The 22091-nt window shown below is 36.2% G+C and overlaps 1 protein-coding gene across 4 annotated transcripts in view; it reads left to right on the forward strand.

Annotated features, from left to right (window-relative positions):
- The first annotated feature begins 476 nt into the window (after positions 1–476).
- The window catches only part of Gpr63 (G protein-coupled receptor 63), a 38158-nt gene continuing 16543 nt past the window's right edge, over positions 477–22091 (forward strand). For 3 of the 4 annotated variants that reach the window (XM_047558648.1, XM_047558647.1, XM_047558650.1), the window contains exon 1: positions 477–703. Coding sequence is in view for 1 of the 4 variants with exons in the window: in XM_047558650.1 (XP_047414606.1) it covers positions 483–703 (221 nt within the window). In the remaining 3 variants the exon portion in view is untranslated. Of the gene's footprint in view, positions 704–743; positions 855–22091 lie in introns of those variants that run through there. The other variant, XM_047558649.1, reaches the window with a different exon arrangement.

Below are 22091 nucleotides of genomic sequence, written 5' to 3' on the forward strand. Positions count from 1 at the left end.
GTCACCGGCTGTGTGAGCCGACTTTTGGGGCACCGGGGAAGGGTGGTGCCGCGGTGGGGGCGGGAAGCCAAAACCCTAATAGGAGTGTGCGCAGTTAGGAACTAGGAGAGGTTTCATGAACTGTAGTGGAGTGCAGGCCAACCACTGGGGTGGCGCCGTGCGGGGTCCGAGCACTTGCCATACCCTTGGTGCCTTTTGCTGCGACCAGATGTGGGACACCAGTGGGGCTGGAGGGGGAAAGAGCCAGAAAAGGGCCAACGATCAGCCCGGGCACAGCCAGGGCGGTGGCCTCCCGGAATCTCTCCGTCTTTACTAGCATCCTCCCTCTTTACTTGCCTCCTCCTCAGTTCTCCTCTCCTCTCTCCCGCCCACCCCCACCACCTACGGGCCTAAAACGGGGCCGGCGCCTTTAAGAGGGAGCTTTGGTTACCCTGGGGGCGGGAACCCCTCGGCAGATCGCGAGGCGGAGGCTCCAGTCGGCGATGCTCCTCACTTTCTGCTCCTGCTCCTGCCGCCGCCACCGCCTCCGCAGCCTTTACCGCCTCCTCCACCTCCTCGTCGTTCTCCTCCTCCTCTGCCTGGAAGCCTGGTTCTCAGCAGCGGAGGAGAGAAGTGCTATGTCAGGAAAGTTCCAGGAGGAACTGGATGAGGCCATGCTCACGGGGCTCTTCCCAGGGCGCCCGCGCGCCGCCCTTTGTATGCGGTGAGACTGGGGTCCTCGGCCCGGGACAGGTAGCCGCCCGGGGCGGGGCGTGCTTGACCCTCCGGGTGGGGAAGGTGTGCCGCGCCGCCAAGTGCGCGGGGGAAACGAGGCTGCTGAGACTGAAGTTGTGCCAGAGCAGCTTGGGTTTGCGGTAAGATTTTTGCAGCTGGGCTAGTCGTTTCAGCAGCCAGCGCCACACACACACAGGGTGCCCGCGGGGACTCGGTTCCTGCGGGTGCCTGCGGGTGCCTGCTCGCCTCCAGACGCCGCCCGCGGGGTCCCCTGCCCGCTGGAGCAGTTAGGCCTTCTAGGAAGCGGGTGACTGCAGACGGGCACCCGGTGCCGGCTGCTCCCTGCCGGGCCGCCGGCTCCCGAAGCGAAGTGCTGCGAGCGAGAGGAAGGGGATCGACTCCTCTTGAACTTTTTATACTGTGATCTCTCCGCTCTGGGCCAAAATTCACCTCGTTAGCCCAGGTGGAAGGCTCCTTGGGAGCTCCAACAGTTCCGAGAGGTTCCCTCTTAGCATGTGGTTAAGCTTGCGGAGCTGTGTGTCTTTAGCTTTGGTAGGTTTTCAGCCTCGCCCTGATTTTACTCCTGTCTCCTCTCTTAACAAACATTCTTTTTTTTTTTTTTTCCTAGAAGAAAAAATATCTTGGAAGCTCAGAGTGCTTACAAAAGCCTTCAGAAACATATCTCTGTAAAGAATTTCCCCTCAGGGCTGGCCCAAATTTTCAAAGTGATCCTTTCGTCTTTGATGAAATATTTATATTCAGCCTCGACACTTACACGAAATACAGGCATCCCTATAATAAGATGAAGTTTTTTCAGTGAGAAGATGAGGTTTAACTATATCTTTTAGAATAAGATTTTCTTTGTTTATTGGTGGATTTGTTTTTCATTCTTAGATTAAGAAGGCTCCAACTAATTTTAGGAATAACATTTCTGAGAACTGTAAATAAAACCTGATGTTTCCTGCATAATTTGACCTTGCTTTAGACAGTTTTATCTGTGGATGAGGTATGTAATATGACACTTAGTATATAGGTACATTTATTACAAGTGGGTAAGTTTTCTTTTTTCCATGTGGGTAAGTTTGCTTTTCCATGTGTCTCATGGGTGAAGAAAACCCCATATACTCACATCCCAGGTCTCTAGCCACCTCTGTCTATTCTTGTTTGTCTTTACCACTCAACATTGTGTACATCTGATGTCAGTTAAAATCAGAAGTGCAGATGAAAAGTACCTTTATTTTGTGAAGTGCTACATAGCCAAAATTTTGTGGCATATTGATTACATCATCCAGATTACTTTGGACAATACAAATAAAATGTGAGAAATTATTTGAAGAAAAGAATGCCATGAAGTATTTAAATTTTCAGTAATATGCTTTACATGTAATTTTGTTTGTGAAAGATACCTACCACCAAAGTAGGGGATATTTTAGGGAAATATCTTGTTTACGATGGAGAAATTTTGAAAGAAAACATTTTAGAATAACCGTTAATATTGTAAAACTTTGGAACATAGATTTTTGTCTCTAAGTATAATTTTGTCACTTTACTGTCAAATATACCAGAAATGAAACTTAAAAACAAATGAAACCCCTCAACTTCTCAAGCATTTTCCAAAATTTGCAGCCAACTAAGTATTTTTGTAGAAAAACTTGCTTAGAAAAGTCCCATACTGAAAATCCTAACTCAGTTACTGTTGTACCTTCAGGACTTCAGACAAGAAGTGAGGAATTTGGGGTTCAAAGATGGATGTGATTTAGTTCCTAAAATTCCTTGATTAATGTGAATACCTTGAGATTTTATATAGGTTTATTTTATTTGGGATGATTGTTTCATGAATGGTTCTTTTTGAAACTACATATGTGTAAACACATGCAGATACACACACACAAACACACACACACACAAACTTGGATTGATATACGTCTGATAACCATACCACACATACATCTATATTTGTCTCTCTATCCCAGAGAAAATCATTCAGGGATTTAATGATACATATGCACTAAGAATAACAGGTCTAAAGATCAGAAGCTAGAAATACTTCTTATTAAGGCTTGTCATCTTTCAGCATTTTATTCAATATATGTTAAAAAATACTGTTTTCTAACTTTTCTTGAACCCTTACAAAGCTTGAACCAGGAACCATATAATAATGATCTTAAGCATATATTAATCTGTCAAAATGGACTGAATTGATAAGCCAATCTCAAAAAACTAAAGGAAGAATGATCTCGCTGATAAGCGCTGATAAGCGGATGAGGACATATAATGGGGGGTGGGTGGGTTAGGGTTAGGGTTAGGGTTAGGTTTAGGGTTAGGGTTAAGGAGGGAGGCAAGAATGGAGGAAGGACGAACTGTATAGAGGGAAAAGAGGGGTGGGAGGGGTGGGAGGGAAGGGGAAAAAATAACAGAATGAATCAAACAACATTACCCTATGTAAATTTATGATTACACAAATGGTATGCCTTGACTCCATGTACAAACAGAGAAACAACATGTATCCTGTCGCCGTCCAGCAGGACATAAAGACACGTACACCTCAAAAAAAAAAAAAAAAAAAGGACTGAATTATTCCACCAGTGGATGACTGAAGCAGGCATTTCTTAGCTTCAATAATTTATCTGTAGTAGAGCAATCTCTAGAAAAAATTTAGCTTCTCAGAGTAGTGTTTTATTCTTTTAGCACTTAAAAAATGACCTTGCACTCATTCTTTAAGTCTGGAACTTAGAGAGTAGACCTCAAAATATAAGAAAACCGTGGGGAAGTTTTGATACTTTATTTGTTAAACATGCCTTAAGTAGCATTTGATTTGACCCATTAATGCATTACATTAAGCTTGTAATTAATGCTACAATTCGATGCTGCAGTCACTGTAAAGAAAACTGTCTCATCTTTGGAATGTTTCTTAATCTCATTTCCTAGTTGAAGCTACTACATTTTCACATATGAATGAAAATTAGAAATTAGATGAATAATCCATCTGACTTTGGTTTTTGTCTTAATTTGTTAGGTATTTGCCTAAATTGTGTTTATATTTGCTACAAATGTCCACTGTTACAGGTGGCATTCCCCACAGCCCCCCCTTTTTCTTTGCAATTATGATGTGCATATTTATGATGAGTTTTTAGAGTTCACACGAAACACATTAGGAAGTTTAACAGAGTTGACATTACTATCTCTTCAGCTTTCAAAAAATAACATTTGAGATGTTTGACTATGGGCCTGAGATCATGAACTTTCAAGGCTGATGGGATCTTGGTCAATTATAGTTTGTTTCATGGGAATTTTCTTTTTAAGGTCAGATGTGCCCTTAATTTGAACTGGATGCTCCACAAAACAGTACTTTTGCAACCACAAAATGTGGAGAGAATTCCACATAATTTGCAGTGTGGGAAGCCCAACATGCTTTAGTGTTTAGTTGGCTAAAGGCAGTGTGCCATGCTTGTAAAAAATGGTTTCTGAGGCTGACAGCAAGCTGTTTCAGTCTTTGAGTTTGACACATAGGACAAAATGGCTTTTTACCTCTATGCCAGTAAATATATGGGCAGGATTGGTCAAAATAATTTGTGCTCATTTTTGTTTGTATGACAGTTTAGAAAACTCAGGAAAGAAACTAGATTAATATACTGAAATATTCATTTTTATTATAAACATAATGAAGAATTAGTTTGTATTTTAACATGGCTTTGGGGTCTTGGGCAAATGAGCATATATTGCAATTAGGAGGGTAAGCTAGTGGTCACCTATTGAAATTAACAGTAACATTATTGGAATTAATATTTCCTTTGAGTGATAATGCTAAAGAAATTACATCCTCTCAGGCCCAATTTAGATTAACAACATCCCCAGCCAGATACTATTTCAGTCACTTGGCATATATATTGATTGATTCTTAGATAATTTTCAGTTGAAACCCTTGTCATTGTAGTTATTTCTTTTACATACATTTTTAAGGTTTTTGACCAAAGGTTCTTGGTTAATGTCTTTGTCTCATTTGACTTAACTCAGTCTGTACAATTAAAACATTTGAAGGGGCTGGGGAGATAGCTCAGTCGGTATAGTGCTTGCCTTGTAAGCACAAGGCCCTGGGTTCGATCCCCAGCACCCTCCCCCCCCAAAAAAATTTTTGAAAACTTTTTTGGGCAAATTCTTTTATGTGGAAACTTCCAAGAATCAACCTTGGGAAGGATGGTGCAGAAGGGACATGATTCCATATTGTAACTGTTTCTTTCCCAAAAGAAACAGCTCTTCCTACTTTTTAAGAAACAAGAACAAATGTATAGGTAATTTTAGAGAAAGATCATTCATAGATATTTAAAGGTGGATGATGGGTTTTCAACTGAAAGTTACCTTAGAACCAGTTAACTTCTGTGCCAGGTATTTGGTTCTGCATCTCTGACTGAGGGCGTCTGCTGCAAGAGTTTTGCTTTACTTGGTCCTGGGAGGATGTAGACAAAAGAGAGTTGGGGCTGAAGGGCCTATTCTAGTCCTAGTATTCATTGCCTTACAGAGGGAAAAATGTTTGCCTAAGTATGTATTTGTAAAAAATTCAGTCTTTCATCATTTTAGCTTATTTTTTTTTCCCATTTCCTCCAGGTTGTGTATAAAGCAGTCCTACCTGCTTCATTTTGATTAAACCTACATAAACCATAATGCTATCTAAAATTTCACACTATCCTGCACTAGCAAGGGGTCTGTTTTTCAGTTCTCTCAGTTCATTCCCACTCAGTATTAATTCAAATGCTCTGCCTTCTTTTGCATTATCCAGCTGTTTAATAATGTACGTGTGGTTTTTTTTTTTTTTTTTATAAAATTGGGTAAATTTGCTCCTACTTAAAGGCATAGTAATGATGATGGTAACTTCTCATTTTGATTTCTGTATTTCACATATAGTTGCCATTGTAAGATTTCAAATCTTTGTTCTCTCACACTCTCTTTTTTCTGTTCATGAAAAAGACACATGTTCATTATAGAAAACTTTAAAAATCCAGACAAGCAAAAAGAAAAGAAAAAGAATTATGCCTACAGATAACTATTGTTAGTGTTTGTGTCTTTACATTTATATATTTGTATACATAAAATAATATTTTAAATTCTAAAAATGGCATTACATTGCTTTGTAATTTTCACATAAAGGTGAACCACTTTTCATGTCATGGATTGATGTATAATATTTTGAGTAATGAATAATATTGTTCTATGGCTATATCATAATTTTGGGGGGATATGCCATAATATCATAGGATATTTTTGCTGGGTATACAACAGTGCTTATCTTATAGCTCATTTTTTTTATACCTGTCTATTGCTATTCCCTTTGAGTAAAGTCCTAGAGGTTGAATTTTTGGGAAGAGATAAAAGGGTATTGAAGTTTTACATTGACCTTATTCCTGATATAAAATCTATAGGCCTACTTATGGTCTTCCTTGATAATCTTTTGCAGTTTCTCCTCCTCCTTCTTCTCCTTCTCCTTCTTCCTTCTTCTTATTGTTATTATTATTATTTGGTTAGTGTAATATGAAGGGCTCAAGTCAGATAGGATTTGAAACCAGACCTTACTGATCAGTGGATTATCCAAATGAAAAAACCCTAAGTGTTTATGAAGATTTAGCCTCAACCCCAAATCATTCATTTGTACTCAGTTATCTCTATTAATGCTATTTCCAACAAAAAGATACAGCAGTTGATAGTATGCCCTGAGAATGTTTTCCTTTTTTCAATTTCAGTCTCCTTTACTGTATTCCTATCTGATCTCCTCGCCACATTTATTGGTGCACACCTAATTGCTGTAGTAAAATAGATGAATTTTACCTGTGGAGTTGTCCCTAAAATTTAAAAATATTTTTTTTTCTTCCCTGTGCTGCCAACTCCTGGACTCAGCATTTAGAAAAATTTGGAAGATTTAAACACATTATTAGCTTTGAACTGTGTGTGTGTGTGTGTGTGTGTATACAAATGCACACAGATGTGCTGCATGTGTATGTCTATATTTTTATTTAGCCTTACATTTGTATCTTTCTTCATTTCTGTTAAAAATACAAAACTTCATCTTAGCCATAAGTTACCTTTTGAAACTACATAGTTATCTATTCTATTCTGTCTATCACGGAAACATGTGGTACTTCCAGGAACAGAATTAGAGATCTAAAATGGACAGAAATTAGCAAGAGGACATATGTGAAAACATAAGGACTGATGGTGAAATGCAGAGGGAAATTTTTTTCTTCACTTTTAGAACTGAAGTTATCTTTAGCCACCAGACATGACCTGAAGGAATGCAGTCATGTTTGTATTTTCCATGTGCATTTTTCATTTTTAACATTTGGTGCTGACTGTGGAAGTTAAGAGAAAATAAACACAATCCATCTCCAAACTTATTTTCTGGTCCATTTATTCTTTTCTCAGACATTGTGTTCTCCACTCTGGAACAGTCAGTTTTCCTCCTTTCTCCAAGCAAACTTAGGTTCTCTGCTTTCTTACTTCCTGTTGCTTTCTTTTGTTTTAATCCTTCAATATGAGTTTTTTGTTTAGTTGAGTGTCATTTCCTTCCTTCTTCAATATCTTAAAGAACTGTATCTTTATATTTTGGCGTGGAACCTACCAAAAGGCATGGATAGATTGAATGGGTAAAAATTTTTTTTTTTTTTTTTTTTTTTCATGAGGTCTTGTGGAAGTTCACTGTTAACAGGGAACTTCAGGATATCCTTTTAAAAACGAATTTCACACTAAAAAGCAAAAAAAAAATAAAAAATAAAAACAGATTTCACTGCATAAAATAGTTTTCTTTTAATAATATTTATTGTGAAGTATGTTGTACATATAAAAGTATGTAAAACATTTTTGTAAGTAAAAAAATTGAATATCCATGAACCTATACTAAAGTTAATAATGTAACATGCCTAGAATCCCTCTATTCATTCTTCACCTAGAGGCAACTCTTGCTTATCCTGAAAGCTATGTATTCTTTAGTTTTGATTATTTTGGGACTTTACATAAATGGAGTTATCTTCTTTCTCCACATATACACACACACACACACTCTTATATATAAATGTATATTTAGAATGAAGACTGATATATTTGGGTTTATTTATTATCATATTATATGCATTTTCTATTGTGCTTATTCTGCATCTTTTCTTCTCTCTTTTCTTATCTTCTTTGAACTAGATTGACCTTCCCCTTTTTACTGTTAGTTTTATGTACTTGAGAGTTTAAAGGACTGGCTGGAAGCTCTATATCTCTTCTGTTTGTGGTTGCTCCGGCAGTTGTAATATGAATACTAATCTTTATCTATAGTTAATCTTAACTTATGGGATTGAAATATGTTCTCCAAAAGTGTATGGTGAAACCCTAATTTTTGTATTTGGAGGTGGGGCCTTTAAGGATGTAGTTAAGGGTTAAACAAGATTATAAGGGTAGAGGCCTGATCTGATAACATCTCTGTTGAAACACAGAGATCTCTCTGTCCCTTTCTGCCCGTATAGAGGAAAGGCCATATGATAGGCATGTCAGAGGATATGTCTACAAACCATAAAGAGAGGCCTCGCCAGAAACTAATCCTGATGCTTCTTTGGTATCTTGGATGTTCAGTCTCCAGAACTGTGAGAAAATAAATTCATGTTGTTTAAAACATTGACAGCCCCTCCCCCACTTAAAAATACTCATTCCTAAGAATTAGTTAACTCTTAGAAACCCACTTCCAACTTGTTCATGTTATTACTGTTAAACATTTTAGAGCTAGTTTCTTTCTTCCCTCATAAGTTAGACATAGCTTTTTATTATCTTATACAGTGCCTATTATATTTAAGCTTTTATCTATCGATACCTCTTCTTACCATTCCTTCCTGTATATGAGGCCTTCTATCTGGGATATTGGTCTTCTGCCTGACATGTATCCTTTGCTTTTCCTTTGGAAAGAGAAGAAGAAGGAGAGGGATTTTGCAGACAGAAGGAGAGACTTTTGTTTATGAAAATACTGTTAATTTACCTGCTTTCTTGAAGAAAGATACCCTTAAATTCTATTTGACAACTAATAACTCAGAGCACATAAAAGTATTATTCCATTGTCTTCTGAATAATATTATTGCTATTGAGAATCATGTGGTCATTTTGTTTCCTTTGTCAGGGAATCTACATCTTTTCCAAACTCTGATTGCTTCTAAGACCTTTTAAAGATATTCTGTCTCTCTCTCTCCTTAAGGATTCTCTCTTTCTCTTTCTGTTCTGAATTTTCTATTGAATTTTTCTGGGTATGAATTTAAAAAGTACTCCTATTGGATTTTCCATAGGCTGCATTTGAGGATTAGAATTTTTCAGGAATTCTGGAAACTTCTATGTACCATCCTTTTGAATACTTCTTATTTTATGATCCTCTGGAACTCCAACTGCATGTTTGTAAGATCATCTGTTTTTATCATCTTTGTCTCATCTCTATTATCTCTTATCTTTCATTGCTTTCTCTTGATTGCAATCAGGAAAATTTCTTTTGTTCTAAGTTGCAGTTTATTAATTCACTTAAAGTGATCAATTCATTTAAAGCTATGTGTCATATGCCACTTTGTTGATTTGGTTTTGAATATCAGTTATTACGTCTTTCATTTCTAGCACATTATTTGGTAATTTTTCAGATTTGCTTGTTTCCTGTTCATAATTTTAACCATTTATTATTTCATTTTATATTCTTTGTCTAATAATTTCTGTAATTGAAATCATTTTGTGGGTTTATTTATTTTTCCCTTGCTCTTAGTCACTCGTATTGCTTTGGTTATTTTGATGTCCTGTGATTTTTTTTTTAACTGTAAATTGCTTGCTTTCTTTTGAACTTGTCATTTTTAAAGTCTGGGTTGAGGGTGATATATTTATTTCTGCTATTAGTTTTTGTGCTGCATTTGCATGGGTTCTTTTGAGATTTTTTTTTCCCCTTTTTTTAGGTTTCAGGGTTAGCTTATGGAATTCTTATTTTTCCTCATCTTGCTTGCACCAGGATCTAGACTGCAATTTTCATTTCTGTCGCTGTCAGGATAGGGAAGGAAGTTCATTTCTTGTTCAGATTTAACACAGGACATACAGTTGGTTCTTTGATGCCCCTGGTTGTTGAAGTCTTCTGAAATATCCTTTATTTTATTTTTTAAAAAATTTTTATTGTAAACAAATGGGTTACATCTTGTTTCTCTGTTTGTACATGAAGTAGAGGCATACCATTTGTGTAATCATACATTTACATAGGGTAATGGTGTTTGATTTGTTCTGTTATTTTTTCCTTCCCTCCACCCCTCCCACCCCTCTTTTCCCTCTATATAGTCCCTCCTTCCTCCATTCTTGCCTCCCTCCCACCCCCCATTATGTGTCATCATCCGCTTATCAGTGAGATCATTCGTCCTTTGGCTTTTGAGATCAGCTTATCTCACTTAGCATGATATTCTCCAATTTCATCCTTTTTCCTGCAAATGCCATAATTTTATTCTTTATGACTGAGTAATATTCCATTGTGTATATACACCACAGTTTCTAAAATAGCCTTATAATCCCAACTCAAATGATTAACGTGTGACTATGCTAAAGAAACTGTTTGATTTCTGAGATAATAAACATGTATAAAATTGGTTATCTTTGTTACTCAGGTTAATAAGCAAACCTTATCTAACTACTGTAGAGTGTTTGGTTTTGGAAAGAAAAAGCATACATTAATGTAGTAAGATAGGATAGCAAAAAGCTTACTTTTTTAAAAATTCTAGTTTTATAATTTTTCATTTTCCTCTGTTGAGAAATCTGAAATTTCTATAAAGGTAATATATTGATACCAGCACTGCCTCTTACTAAGACCCAAACATCCTTTTGTCTATAGCTATTTAATATTTATATTTCATTTTTTAGAAAATTTGTGTTTCTAAATAACACCTTCTTTTAAACTATTTGGTTTCATTTTCCAACTTGAAAGGCACAGCCAGTCCCATGTAGCTTTACATTGCTTCAGGCTTCTGAGCTTTGCCTTTAAACTTCTGGAAGGAAATGTTAAAAAGCTACCCATGGTCTGCATTGCCCTTGTTTATATTCTCAAAAGTTAAAGATGGCAATTGGAGGGCTATTCTGAGTAGTTAATTTTTGAAAAAGAGTAATTCTGTGCTTATTTCAAATGGCTACATTTTGGTAGACATTTTAAAAAACACTCAGTTTTTTCCTTTTATTTTTCTCATAGCATTGCTGTGGTTTAATGTGTCCCCTAAAGTTCATGTGTTGGAAACTTAAGCTCTAGTGCAGGGTTGTTCAGAGGTAGAGTCTTTGAAAGGTGATTAGGTCTTGAGAGCTCTGCTTTCATGAATGGATTAATTTCATGAATGGATTAATAATGGAAATTGATATTATTTTTGACAGTGTTTGTTGTGGAAGCAAGTTTCATCCTCTCTTGCTGGCTCTTGCACTTTCTGTCTCCCTTCCTGTCTCTCCTGCATGTGTTCTCTTGCCTTTTGGTCTTGCACTGAGGGATAACATAGCATGGCTCTGACCAGATGCAGCCTTCAGTTTTGGACTTCCCACACTCCAGAACCACAAGCCACGTAAATTTCTGTTCATAAATTATCCAGTCTTCGGAATTCTATTATAGTAGCCCCAAGTGGATTAACACAAACTTATTCAGTTTTTTTCCTTTTAATCCAATGTAATATAGCGTGGAATGGGTGCAGCCTTGGTGTGATGAGCAGTTAAATAGGAACCTCAGCATTTATACCTTTCAGTACTCAGTTACTATAAATTAGCAATGAAAACAGGAACAGTGGTAAAATGAATCTCAGTAGTAATAATAAAAAAGGCTGAAGTAATCAGCTTGATTACTTTTAGATAGTTATTCCACTAATCAGTGATGATTATCCATCACTGGATAATGAGAAAATTAAGCTTTTAGTATTTTCTATGCTCTTTTTTAAGAAATAATTTTTCTTTAGCATTCTAAGTTCTAAAATCTTCTTTGAATTTTTCTGTTCTCACATAAAGAAACACCAGAATAGAAATGATCTCTGGAACTCACAAACTCAAACTTCAATGTGGTAAGGTCTTTACTCATATCTAGAAAAAGGTCCTAGTAGTGATTACATGTTTAGTGGATAGACAGGGAATACTAGTTTCAAAAACCATTTCATATACAGCATCCATTTAGGTTCTGGCCCTTGCAGGAAGGGGAATTTTTGTTTTTATCTAGTATAAACTTGAGACTTGATTCTTTCACCGATGTCTCCTAGAACCTATGTTAAATTTTTTTTTTCCTACTCAATTTGAGCATAATAAATTCTGTACATGAGGAGAATTTTCACATTTATTAGCCATTAGGTGAACTCTACATCTGGGCCATGTTCTTGCAGTGATTCCTGCTATTGTTGGATGTGCACTGAGTGCAGACACACACACACACCCACATGTATGTTGAGCGCACACACACACACACAGACACACACACACAGTGACTGTCTGATTAGGCCATTTCTGCCAAAAGAAATCAAACGAGAAGGGGCACAAGTAAGGTTTAATGAAACTGAAAAAACTTCACAGCAGTATAAGCTGTGTGTTTATAGAGCAATATTATAGAGCAAATTAGTCTCACCTGCTTCTTTTGTTTAATAGAAAATCTAGGAATTGCAGTTCTTTTGTGTGTTGGCCCCTGAATTCCCTGTGGGTTTTTGGTCTTACCAGTCGCATGGCAGTTGCATCAGCACTTTTTAAACTGGCAGAGCTTCCCTGATGGTTTCATCTCTGAGCAGAGGACAGAGGACAGAGGACTAGTGGCAGGTATCTCACTGAAAGGCAATGTCACTTACCACACTATCAGTGGGAAACCCAGTAACATGCAACAGGGTCCCCTGGATCCTTTCTCCCTTGCGATATTATGAAGCTTTTTGAGAAATTGTTCTTTGGTGTTTAAAATACACTTATTTTTATCACTTTGATTTTTTTAAAGGTTAAATATGAGTATTGCAGATTTTCTTAAACAAAAAATTCTTTGCCAAGGTGTTTTGGGAGGGAGGTGAGCAGGGTTTATAATTTGGGAGGTTATATAAAGTACTTTGCATTTATAATGACAGTTATGTAGCCCTTTTTACTTGGAGCGATCCTTCCCAATTATTTGATGCATAGTAAATTTGAATATTAAAATTTAGAAATAATAGAAATGGGATTATTTTGAAAACAAAGTCAGTTTTAGAGTTGAACTTTGCTTTATGACAGGATTAAGTAGAGAGAGTCCTTCAGGTAGTGAGATTCCAAGAAACATTAAATATTCTTGAAATAAAATTATTCATCACCAATTCAGTTTTAGGAGACATTTGTTTCAGGACCACATGCATTTTGTAAAATTTTATCTAGTACAACGCAAGACTCCTGCTTTTCATCCTTATTTCTTTCTCTTCTTACTTCCCATGAATTACTCTTTTCCACCCATTCCACCAAAATATAAACCAGAACAAAACAAAAACTGTAACTTGGAAACCAAAACACATTAATCTTCAAATTCATCTTGGTGGATATCATACTATCTTAGAGCATGAAATTTAGAGAATGTAACAAAAAATACAGACACATATAAATGATTAATATGTTTTGTCCTCAGAGCATCCTAGGTTTTCTTCACAGCATATACGTATGGTGTAACACAGTGATTATTTTGTGTTTGGTGTGAGTCTCCTCACTTGGCTTGTAAGTTACCTAAAATCAGGACACACATCTCTTTTGTTCCTCATTGAGTGCATTACTTAGTCAGAGCTGCACTTAGTCAGAGCTGGCTTAGAGTGGTGCCTAACACAAAATGAACATCCTATCTGAAAATTTTGAATCCAAAATGCTCAGAAATCCAAAACATTTTGAGCATCACTGAGCTTAAAAAGTTTCAGATTTCAATATATGTGTGATTTCAGATTTCAGAATATTCCAAAATCTGAAAAATTCCAAAATCTGAAACCCTTCTTGTCCCAAGCATTTCTCATAACGATAGCCTACAATTTTTTTTTGTTGTTGTTGATGTTGAAGGGAGGAAGTAACTTTAAAGAAATATAGAAGTCAAGTGGAAAAGTATGTGTCAAAGATTTGTATCATATATGTAGACAGCATGATCTGAGATTGAGGGCAAGGTAGTTAGGAGTTGGTACATGAACTCTGTTGATGTTTCCTTGATTTTATCTACCAGCTACTTAGAATTCTAAAACCAAAGTCTTATTGCATAGCTTTTTGAACTTGAACTGTTTTAAGTATGATCTTTAGATTTTCAGAACCCTCCCAGTTAACCAGAATGCAGTAAGTCAGGATCAACAGATTTGCCTTTACTTCTGAGGATGAGTCAGCACTATTGTTCAGTAATCCATTTTGAAGTGTATGAAGAGCAGACTGATCTTTAGTTTTGTTCTCCCTTGCATTATTTTTGAACTTCCAACTTATGATAAAAATTTAGTAATTGTATAGTTCCCCTTGTGTTTGTTAATGGAATTTGCTATGGTATTGAATTCCATTTACATACTACAGGACCAATGGGCCAAGGATCCATCCTTTGATTTTTTTAATAGAAGATACATATATATGTATCTTTTATATATTGTATATACAACAGTCGACCATATATACATATATTTCATGTATATATGGCCAATTGTGTGGATAATATATGAGACCTGTTTTATATATATATATATATATATATAAATCTCACATATATATGACCAACTGTTATATATACAATTATGAGATTATTTGAGGGTCTTTGATGATGTTGAAGGTCCTTAATTTTTTTTAACCAGGGTTTGAATTCAGAGGTGCTTAAACATTAAGTCACATCCCCTTCCTGACCCTTTTTATTTTTTATTTTGAGACAAGTTCTCACTAAGTTGCTTAGGGCCTCAAAAATTTGCTGAGACTTGCTTTGAACTTCCGAATCTCCTGCCTCAGCCTCCTGAGCTGCTGGGATTACAGGAGCGCACCACCATACCCAGCTGTGAAGGTCTTTTGATTCTACATTCTGTGAAATTTCTTTTATACCAGAAAATGTGCCCAGTTGATGGGAGTGAAGTGTGGTAGTGAGGTATGGAGTGTACCAGATATGTCTCTTAGGCCAAGAGATTATGCTTGACCGATTTCAGGTAGAGACATTGTCAGCTTGTGTGGAAGGAAAGAGGTATACATATGCATCCCACACGTTTTTAGTAGACAGCATGTCGCATAAGAATGTCAAACAACTAGCACGTGTCTGGTAGGAGGTTGGTGCCTGAGGTGTATTTGTTGAATTGACTTGTCTGGCACTTTCAGGGATAATCACAATCAGCAACAGAAAGTGTTGCTGTGAAAAACAAGTAAGTCACACTACAATTCCATCTGGAGACATAGGAATACGTGAGGCACAGTTGTAGAACATTTCTAGAAAGTCTAGTAAGGAATGTAAGGACTTTCATTATGCTGAAAGCAATGAAGGGACCAGAGAAGCTGCATTGCTTTAATTTGGAAAGATTGTTGAAAGTCACTTTTTCTGAAATAAAGGAGGTTAGAGGAAGAGAAGCATAGGTATCAAATTCACAGTGCAGAATCTTGAAGTGAGGTACAAATTTCAACTTGGTTTGTGTTGAGGCATGGAAAAACAGTCATGTTCAAGGAGGAAGGAGTAGAATCCTAAATGTCATTCAGCGTTGGTCTTCTGGAGGGCGTGGTTTTCTTCTCTGGCCTAAGTAAAAGTGCTAGATCATACTCCTTGAGCACTAAATGTTAATCCTTATAATAGTTTCAAGATCTCAGGCACACTATGATAACCTCCATTTTTTCTGGTGAGGAACCTGAAGCACTAAGTCACCTGCTCAGGCACTGTGACCACTGCCAAGATGGGCACCTGGAGGAAGTTCATGGACATGCTTAATGATAGATTATTGTGGCCCTAACTTTTTATTCCTGCCAAAAATCATTTGTAATGAGATGCAACGGAGAAGACAGTGGTAGTATCTTAAAAGAAACATCAGTATGATGGTAGAAGCATTTAGTTCTGATTAGATAGCTAAATTAGAAACCTTGGAAACTTGTGCCAACTTTGTTAGTATTAAAGAGAAGTTAAATGTCTAACCGTCATGTAGATAGGCATACAGGATTAGATTGGTTAGAGATTTGCTAAGGGACAAATTAAGAAAGTGGAGAGGCAAGCTGAGGTGTACCCAGAAATTCAGATTGACCCTAAAGCTGAGTTTAAACAAAGGAAAACAAAGACGTTGTAGAAGAGCATGAAAATGATAAAAATAAGTAGGTTTTTTTTTTTTTTTTCTCTTTTCTATAAAATTGCATTCTGACCGTGTATTTGTGGGAACTGAAGAGGTGATCTAGAGATTAACATGAAGCTAGGCACAGATTTTTAGATTACTAGATAAATAGTTGCAGGAAATACGGGGTACTTTTAAAAGTAGTGACAAGAGAAATCACATTTAAATTTTGTGTTTTTGGGGAAAACAAAATTCTGTTCTTCTCCTCTGTCTGTAACAGACTGTTGAAAGTACATTTCTTATGTAAAAGTTGTCTAACTGATGAGGTATGTTTGAGTAGTCCCTCCTTGCCATCAGCTTCTAAGTGTTTAAATATTGTATTTTGTTCTACCCATGCATAATGGACATGATGAAATAAACAGGAGAATGCTTTATTTTTCTTCTTTAATGTTTCTTCTAAGGAATAGAAATTTTTACTCATTAAGAAATATTTTATATTCATTGAAAAGTAATGTTAACTTTTATTTTAATAGTTTATGAAAATATTGAAGACTTTTTCTCTGAATATAAGAAAATTTAAATATTCATTTTATGATATTTGGAAAATATAGGAAAGTGAGAAAAAAATGTATCACCAATAATCCTCCTGACCAAATATTTGTTAATTTGGTATGTTTCCTTCCAATACCTTTTAAAATTTAAAACACAGCAAGAATATACTCTGTATATACAGTTTTATAGTCTTTTCAGTTTCCTTAAATATGAACTTTTATATTGGTTCTGATTTCTTGCCATCATGTACATGAAAAATTTAATGGCTTTATGAAAATATATTTTACATTCCAAAAATTTTAGTCATTTTATTAGTGTTTAGTAATTTTACTGAGTGGTGTAACCACCCCATAATTGATTTAGAACATTTTCTCACCCAACCCCCATAAGGTCATTCATTCCCATTTAAGTTAATACTCAATCCCATTCATGGTCCCAGGTAACCATTAGCCTACTATCTCTATACAATTTTTCTGAACACTTTTTCTGAACACTTCATATAAATGGAATATTATATGTGATTTCTTGTGACTTATTTTCTTTTCTTAGCATAAATTTTTTTTTTTCCTCGAGAAAGCTTTTTATTAGCAGAAGTTGCCATTTCTGTTCCTAGGCCAAAGGTTTATCAGATTGACAGTGACAGATTTTTTTTTTAGAAAAAGGTTCAGTGCTATCCCCTTCCTCCTGTTATCCATTCACACTCTGAAGGCTACTACCCTTTTAGATTATTGAGTTAATCACTTCTCAAAAACAACTTGAATGCTAGTTATCTACTTCTTTGATCATTGTTACAAAGGCTCCCAGCAGACTGTCCACCATTTCTTTCCAATAAAGAACCTGCACAGTGTCAACCAAAGCTTCTGTCCCCAAACCTACTCAAAAACCTCTCAAGATCTCTACTACCCATAGGGTGAAAATACAAAGCCCTGAACTGAACTCTACGCTCAAGGCTACTCCACTACCTGCTGTTCCAATCCCAAGTCCCTTTCCTATACAGGACACCTGTATCTTAACCAGGCTTGAGATCTGCACCTGCTCAGTTAGGAGTTTTCTGAACACAGTACCTCATGGTAAGACATCCCTAAAAAGTCAGAACATTTTTCCTCCACATTTCCTCACTCAGATTGACACACAGAGGCAACTACTATTTATCTCTGTGTGTGTGTAATTTATCAACTCAATGACAAGTCTCCTGAGGGCAAGGACCTTTTCTTTATATCCCCCAACTCCTTGTCCAGAGTTCTCTACAGCTTTACCATGGCATCGAAAGTTGAGCAATGAATGATCTTAGATCAATGAATGCTTCAAAAGCGATCCCCTAAAAACAAAAATCCAAAAGCACCGGTGTATTTCAAATTAGCTCAGAGCTGCCTGCTCGTTCATTCATTCATTCTTTCTCTTTCTTTGCGGGTTTGGGAATCAAACCCAGGGCCTCATGCATGCTAGGTAAGTATTCTACTGCTGAGCTACATTTCAGCCCAGCTGCTTGCAGTTTCGAGAAAGAAGAAAACTGATATGAGTTTATTCCTGTTTACTTGTACTTTAGAAATACTACTCATTAGCCAGGTGTGGTGACGCAAGCCTGTGATCCCAGCAACTCAGCAGGCTGAGGCAGGAGGATTCCAAGTTTGAAACCAGCCTCAGCAAACTAGTGAGGCCCTAAGCACTTAGTAAGACCCTGTCTCAAAATAAAAAATAAAAAGGGTTGAGGATGTGGCTCAATGGTTAAGCATCCCTGGGTTCAATCCCTGGTAGTGCCCCCCCCCCCATATTAGCATAATATTTTTGATGTTCATCTATAACATAGCATGTGTTAGCCCTTTATTCCTTTTTATTGTTGAACAGTATTCCATCATATTGTTACACTACTTTTTGTCTATCCATTCATTGATTAATGAACACTTAGTTTGTTTCTAATTTGGGGCTTATTATGAATAATGCTGCTATGGCCATTTATGTGCAAGTCTTGATGTGGACATACATATTTATTTCTTTCGGGCAAATACCCAGGAGTGGAATTTCTGGTTTGTTTTGGAAGTTAACATTTTAACTTTTTGGAGAAACTGCCAAACTTCTCCAAAGTAGTTCTACCATCTTATATTCCTGTTGGCAGTGTTTGAAGGTTCCTGTTTCTCCATACACTTTCCAACATTTGTTGTTATTTATTTATTATAGCCACTCTAGTGGGAATAGTATGTCTTTGTGATTTTAATATGCATTTCCCTAACGTGATGATGATGATGTTGAACATATTTTCATGTGTTTATTAGTCCTTTATATATATTCTTTGGTGTCTATTAACACATTTTCTTCATTTTTTGATTGGATTGTTTAAATACTATTGTTACAAATGTTCTTTGTAAGGTTTGGATGCAAGTCTTTTATTTAATATGTGTTTCACAAGTACTTTTAGTCAATTACTTTCCATTTTCTTAATGCCTTCTGAAACACTCAAATTTTGAACTTTGATGATGTCCAGTTTACCAATGTTTTTTCTTTTATGTTTTGCTGTTTTAGTGCCCTATATAAATTCTTTGCCTGATCCAAAATCTTGAATATTTTACATGTATTTTAACTATATAAAGTTTTAAAGAATATTATAAAATATTTCTTAAGGATATTTTCTGAAAAGTAATATTTTTGAAAATTTTAATATTTCTGTTTTAGATGAACTTTTGTTGAAGTTTTACACACAGACAGGAAAATGCACAATCCTTAATAGGACATAGCTCAGTAAAATTTTTTGTTTTTCATTTTGGATCTGGGGGTCGAACTCAGGGCTTTGTAAATGTGAGGCAGATGCTTTGCCACTGAGCTATGTCCTAGCCCAGCTCAGTGAAATTTGAATAAAATGAATACATATGTGTAACCACTGCACAGATCAAGAGAGACCATTATAGCCTCCCAGGAGCCCCTAGAACCTCCCAGAAGTTCCTTCCCTCTCATTAATTCTACTCTTCCCCAAAGGTAACCACTAACACCATAGATTAATATTGCCACTGTTTGAATTTTTTGTAGATTGAATATTATATATATGTGTTTATATTTTGGTGAGATTCATCCATGCGGTGTGTTGGAGTAGTTTGTTCGTCTTCATACCTATGTCTTATTTTATTATGTGAATAGATCACATTTATTTATCAGATCTACTAGCGAACATTTTTCCTGTGCCAATATTTGGTTATTTCAAACAGTACTGCTAGGAATATACTTGTACTTGACTTTTGGTGCTCAGTGTGTGCATTTTGTTCAATGTAGATTTTCTCTGGAGTGGATTTGGTGTGTTAGAGTAGGCTCGACTACAATTGACCAGAGATGGCAAAACAGTTACCGATTTGTACTCCCAAAGCAGCGTGTGAAAGTTCTATTTGCACCACCTCCTCAGTATTTTCTGTTGTTGTTTAGCACTAAGGTTTAGACATTTTTTTGGATTTTGTGTCTTTGTGAGATTTTAATTTTATTTGAATTTCCAAGAGCAGTGAGGGAACATTCCCTTATGTTTAACGTGGGTTTTGTTTGTTCTCTGGTTATTTAGATATCTTTGTGAGGTTTTTGTTCAGGTTCTTTGCTCATATTTCAACTGGATTGTCTTTTTTATATAAATTTACTGGCATTTAAAAAGTGTATTTCCAAGAGACCTTTATCAGTTTTGTGATTGCTCTTCTGCTTCTCGCTTTGCCTTTTTGTTCTCATAATGATGTTTCTGATCAACTTATCCATCTTTCCTTTGCAGCAAGTGCTTTTGACATCCTGTTTGTGTTTTAAAAATAAATTCGATTAGGAAGGTTCAGTGAAGACACTTAACTTCAGCTAATTAGAGGGTAGTGTTTGGTTGTTGTGAGGCCTTTTCACTTTCTGCCTGTTCCTGTTCCAAGAGTGAAGTCCTTCAGAAGTCATTGCTGTCTCCTCCCAAGAGCACTGGCCCCAGCTTCCAGCCCCTTGGGTGGCTCTGCTTTATCTTCTCAGATTCCCAGCTGCCTCTTCTGCACAATTTTCAGGCTTCTCAGCTGCCTTTAAGCCTCTCAGCTGCCACTTTTCAGGCTCGTAGCTTCTCAGCTGCCTTGAGAAAACCTCTGAGCTGATATTTTAGAATTGGCTCATGACTCAGGGGAAAAGCATCACAGATTACAGGGCTACCATACCTCTTCATATTCTTCTCTCTGAGGTCTTGGCCTCTCAAGTTCTTCCCTGCTTTGGAGTTCTTAGCTGTCTTCAAAGATGATTATCAAAACTATTTGGTGTACCGGTGGTTCTTGGTGGGAGTGTTGGTGTGCCACAAACTTGTCTTTCTTTGCGAGTAGGAAGTCCCTGGGAATGTTTTTAAGGGCGTTGATATAGCTTCCTGGATTACTGTTACATTGTGTTTACCTTAGTGGAGTATCAATCTGCTGGAATTATTTTCATCTTTTTAAACCTTTGAAAATTTGCTTGGCAAAGAGTAATACTGTATTTTAATTTTACTTTTTATTTTACTGTTACAGAATGCTCTTTCAAATGATGGTTGGTCTTTTGCCTCATCTACTTATGATTTACCTGTTAAAATCATTATTTTTTCATGAATTTTAAAGAATTTTAATATTTAACACTCTTAAATAATTCATACATCTGAAGATAAGTAGTTATTACATTAATGGACTTAAAAAATTGTTTTTTCCATTATATAAAGTTTCAAGACTTTTGAAAGTAAGGGTTGCTATTTCTTATTTTTTAAATTTTAATTTAATTTCATGTTTTTATTCATGGTATTTGGTATATTGTATGGTCCTTACTAATGTGAAGCAAATTACATTAAAAAAGTGATAAAGAGACAGAGACTGAGAGCCTTGAAGAATGTTTGCTTATGTCATGCTGTGTTCAGCTATTAATCAAAACGAATAGTTTGCCTGCTTATTCATTTATATTATTTCATTTAGGTTCAAGGTCATAGGGGATCTCATTTTTATTTTTGTGTTTGGTTTTTTAATAGATTTATTGAGGTATAATTGATATACAAAAAATTGCTCACATTATTGGTAGCTTTTAGAAGTATACATGTTGATGGGTTTGGACATATGTGTATACCTGAGATTCTGTTACTACAACCAAGGCCCTAAGTATATCCATCACCTCCAAAACTTTCATTTTGTATTGATTTGTCTGTGTGTGTGTGTGTGTGTGTGTGTGTAAGTGTGTAAGCACACTTCACAGGAGAGCTGTCACCTTAAAATATTAAAATATACAATGCCATATTGTAAACTCTTAAGTATTATGTTGTACAATGGATCTTTAGAACATATTCATCTTGTATAACAAACATTTCTCCCTCCCTTCATCCCCTGGCAACCACCATTCTATTTTCTGCTTCTTCAATTTGAATTTGACCATTTTAGATTCCTCCTGTAAGTTGGATCAGAGACATCCCATTTTGAGTCATTATCTTCTTTCTCACATCTATCCATATCACTGTTTTAAGATCACATTTTCCTTTGTAATGTACCGTATTTGTTGGGAGTTAAGTACCTGTTTCATAAATCTCCACAAATGTAAAAGGGGAATTATATGTCTTGCTTTCCACACATGAAGTTAAATTATTCTCATCTCTGGAAGCATCATTTAAATGCTGAGTGGCAACCT

The sequence above is a fragment of the Sciurus carolinensis genome, chromosome 7, assembly GCF_902686445.1.
Source record: "Sciurus carolinensis chromosome 7, mSciCar1.2, whole genome shotgun sequence".
NCBI classification, from domain to species: domain Eukaryota; kingdom Metazoa; phylum Chordata; class Mammalia; order Rodentia; family Sciuridae; genus Sciurus; species Sciurus carolinensis.